Source organism: Egretta garzetta, unplaced genomic scaffold (genome assembly GCF_000687185.1).
Source record: "Egretta garzetta isolate BGI_Z169 unplaced genomic scaffold, ASM68718v1 scaffold30, whole genome shotgun sequence".
Classification (NCBI taxonomy): Eukaryota; Metazoa; Chordata; class Aves; order Pelecaniformes; family Ardeidae; genus Egretta; species Egretta garzetta.
Window position 1 is genome coordinate 4,423,742 of NW_009258383.1, and position 4,019 is coordinate 4,427,760.

Consider the following 4,019-nt stretch of genomic DNA (forward strand, 5'->3'; position numbering starts at 1 on the left):
GGCTGTCTTCCTGCCCGCCGCCGCTGCACAACAGGGTGAGAGCGGGGCCAGGGCCGTGGGATCCCCGTGTGTTCCTTGCCATTCCTCTTGTGTCATCTCATAGTCTTCCATAGATAGTATCAGTCTCACTGGCTGTTTGATGTCATCACTTTGAACTTTAGAGTGGTTTTCTGAGGGTGGTTTTTTCCCCCTGACTTTCTTGGGTTTTAGCTTAAACACAAAGATCTGTGAATGAGCCCAGGAAGTGGAATGCAGAATTCATTGCATCCTTCAGAAACATTCTAATTTGAAGGATAAAAATCTTGTGAGGGAATGGGAGCATACCTGTTTTGAGTTGTGCCACCAGGCCATTTCAGTCCCTGTTTTGGTTAAAAGGAATGCCAGTTCCTTTTTCTTCTTCTATTTATAGATAGAAGACTTTCTGGGTACCTTATACCAATTCTTACATATCTGGTTAGACACAGATGTAATACAGTGGTGTGAAATTGTTATTATTGTAGTGTAAAAATAGTACAGATGCCTCTGCTCTGATGCTGGTGGTTTGTACAGCAAACCGTTGTTACCCATCCGTGTTACCCTTTTAATAATAATGCAGCATGTTTTTATCACAGATCCTTGATGACGGACAGTCTCCTAAGCACAGTCAGTGTCAGAGCCGTGCTGTTCCGGAGTGGAGCGTGCAGCAGGTTTCCCACTGGTTAATGAGCCTGAACCTTGAACAGTATGTTTCCGAATTCAGTGCCCAAAACATTAACGGGGAGCATCTCCTTCAGCTGGATGGGAGTAAGCTCAAGGTAACTGACTGACCGGACTTGAAGAGTTACTGTAGTATTTGTTGTCACTTTAGGTAACCTTAAAGGCAGTAAGAATTCTGCCAGAAAGCAGTGAATCCCTGTGTGTGGAGGGGTGATAGACTGGAATAACAAACACAGAGTATAAAGCCACAGCAACACTTTAAGAGATTCCCATATGCACTTAGATTCAGAAGCTTCAGAAATAGAGGGCATTTGCTTTGTGAAAACTCTGGGTGTATATAATGTACCCGTATTTGCATGCATAAATCATATAGCAGCATGAATAAGCAGTATATGCATGCAGGCATTTCTCATCCAGCTCTGTTTTGCAAAATGGTGATTCAGAGAACAGGCATACATCAGAAGTAGCAGCTGAAAAACAGATTAGTGGGATACAGGAGGCATAAGCTGATATCAATTGTACTGTGTTAGAACTAAGTACAGTTTTGGTGTATAAAGTGTGCATTGTTTCTTGTAGTGAAAATATGAGCCTACTTTTGTCAAAAATAATTACAGGAAGGAGTTGTGGGAAGCTCAGCAGATCTGAAAGCCCAAGTTTGGTGTTGCCTTCCTGAATTTTTTTGCTGGCGTTTCACTTGCTCCAGGGGTTTTAGAAGAGAGCAAGTGAACTTTTGACTAAGGCGTAGCAGTGAGAATTGGGAAGTCTTGTTTTATGTATATTTAGATTACTTCAGGCAAATAGTTTAATCTTTATTTGCCTCATTTGATCAATGAAATCAACATTGGTGGTGGCAATGAGATCTAATTCTTTAGTATTCTAGAAGTGGATGGCATGGAAAGTAGTACAGAAGCGTATTACACATCAGTAATGTATCTGAGTCTGTCTCAAATTCACTTAGTTGTTATAGTCTTCTACCTAAAAAGAGTTACTATTAGGATATGAAAAAAATTGTGATAGATTCAACCACATGAAATTATTTTTCTTTTTTAATTTTGTTTTCCCCACCTCAGGCTCTTGGTATGACATCTTCCCAGGACAGAGCAATCATTAAAAAAAAGCTGAAGGAAATGAAAGCATCCTTGGAGAAAGCTCGCAAAGCTCAAGAGAAAATGGAAAAGCAAAGGGAAAAGCTTCGGAAGAAGGAACAAGAGCAACTGCAGAGGAAATCAAAGAAAACAGACAAGTCCTCATCAGATGCAACAGAGGGCACTAATGAGCAGTGATAAGCAGAAGTGCTGCTGTGTTAGGAAAGTGGAGGCACTTCAAGGGAAGCGAAACTCATATCCGCTCTGGTGCCCCTTCAGCTTTCTTGTATTCATTACACAAGAGTGTGTACCGAGAAATGGGGCTATACATAGAATGACTAGGGAAATTTATATTGTGTAGTTTTACTTTCCTGCATACCCAGTTCACGCTCGTTGCTGTTGCCATGTGAAACAACCCCAGCCCCTCGGTTTGTTTTGTTGTTGTTGACAGCTAACAGATTTCATATTTGTGTGGCGGTGTTTCCTTCCAAACTACTCTTCTCTATTGAGCTCTATGTGTTTGGTCACTTCAGTAAACCAGCATGATGCCGAGGAGCATGGTCCACTGCTTCACCTCTTCTGAACAGGAAGGCCAGTCAAAACGATTGGTGAACGTTTCTTCAGCAGGGTAAAAGGAGTTGCGCTCTGTCTGATAAGAGTTGACTTAACTTTCTAACTGGAAGTTCAGCTTCTTTACGGTGTTTAGATACTCGGAAACTGGAGTAAGTTTCATCTTGCGTCAGTACCTTGAAGCGACACTGCTCTGGAAACACAACTGTTCAGTGACTTCTTCTTATACACTGGAGATAAAGGCAGGAGAGTCATTCCTCCTGGGAAAAAGACAGGAGGTGAAACTCTTTCTGCTAACTGTACAATAGTTAATCCAGGAAGGAGGCAAAGCCTTAAATGATTATGTGGGTTTACACAGAAATCTGAGGATAACATTTATCCTTTTGATATCTGAGCAAGGATGAATTTCTAACGAGAGCACAGCATATAGATCTGTACCAATTTCATTGTGCTCCCAGTGTGTAGGCAACTTTCTTATAGCACTCTGCTTTCTTTTTCATGTGTTCCGAACAGAAAACTGGGCTTATTTTGTTTCGTTTGGGGTTTTTTTTGTTTCCAGGAAAAACACCACATCTTCAGATTCATTCTCCAATAAGCACTGGGAGAATAAGCTTTGTGCCGTGCTGTTATGAAGCTGTTGTTGGAAACAATTCTCAAACTTGAGTCTGCTAAAGATTTTCAGTTTTTACAGAAGTGCACTTTAAGAAGAGGAAGACGAGGGATTCTGGTTAAAATTAAATTCAGTACATAGCTGTTGAGATCAACGCTGCCATGGAGGTGACGGTTACTAAATCCAAAGCTGCCATACATTAACTGTTTTGATTGATGTGTTTAAAGAATATCCCCACCAACACCTGAATTTTTGGGCATAGGCTGTAGAATATTTTGATGGCTTAGCAGCAGTCATATTACATCCTTCAGAGATTTCTGGTTTCCTGGTGTATGAGGCCATCGGCAAAGCCTGCAGCATAGTTTTGACTATGCCAGGAGCAGTGTGTAGCTCACACTGCAGAGTGTTGCTGCCTCTTAAGAGCAGTATTAAAATACTCAGTATCTCTTCAAGAGGATGGACAGACAACAGACAAATATCCACAACGAGAAGCTAGAGGTATCAGCTCACTGCTTTACAGCCAAAGCTAACTACGTAGCCGCATTTCTCGTTGAGAAACGTCACTTCCCTTTCGTGCACCCTGAAAGCTGCAGTCTTCGTCTGGTCTTGCCAACCCAGAAATTGTTTAAGATGTTGATGCAAAGTCAGAATCTTGAACTTAAAAACTTGTCGGCCTAAAAAGCGCAAGTATTGAATTCTTTTGAAGAAAATGTTTGGTTTAGTTTGGCTTGGCTTCTCTTCTGCTCTGTACTTGATGGCATTCAGATTTGTGTGCGTCAAGTTCTCTGAAGCTCAGATTTGAAACAGTTGGGGTGCAATGTTTATAGTTAAATTTCTTTTGATCCTAATAATTTCTTTGACATGTAAGATGGTCTGTGATCTGAGAGAGCCTACTTCCTTCAAAATTAATACACAACAGATCTACTTAGCATTAGCTTTATTTTTCCTTCCAAATCCAATTTCTACAAATTTCTGATGTATATTTTATTCTGATCTAAAAATGAAATTGTCGTAAACTATGCTTCTTGAGATAGACCACCAGCAAAAAAATACACGTG

The 4,019-nt window shown here is 40.7% G+C and overlaps 1 protein-coding gene across 3 annotated transcripts in view; it reads left to right on the forward strand.

The window, feature by feature from the left end:
• PPP1R9A (protein phosphatase 1 regulatory subunit 9A) overlaps positions 1–2,118 on the forward strand; it is a 141,827-nt gene extending 139,709 nt beyond the window's left edge. For all 3 annotated transcript variants that reach the window (XM_035897124.1, XM_009641901.2, XM_009641909.2), the window contains 2 exons: positions 612–794; positions 1,767–2,118. In XM_035897124.1, coding sequence (XP_035753017.1) covers positions 612–794; positions 1,767–1,979 — 396 coding nt within the window. In that variant the 3' untranslated portion in view covers positions 1,980–2,118. The remainder of the gene's footprint in view (positions 1–611; positions 795–1,766) is intronic.
• Positions 2,119–4,019: the final 1,901 nt, after the last annotated feature.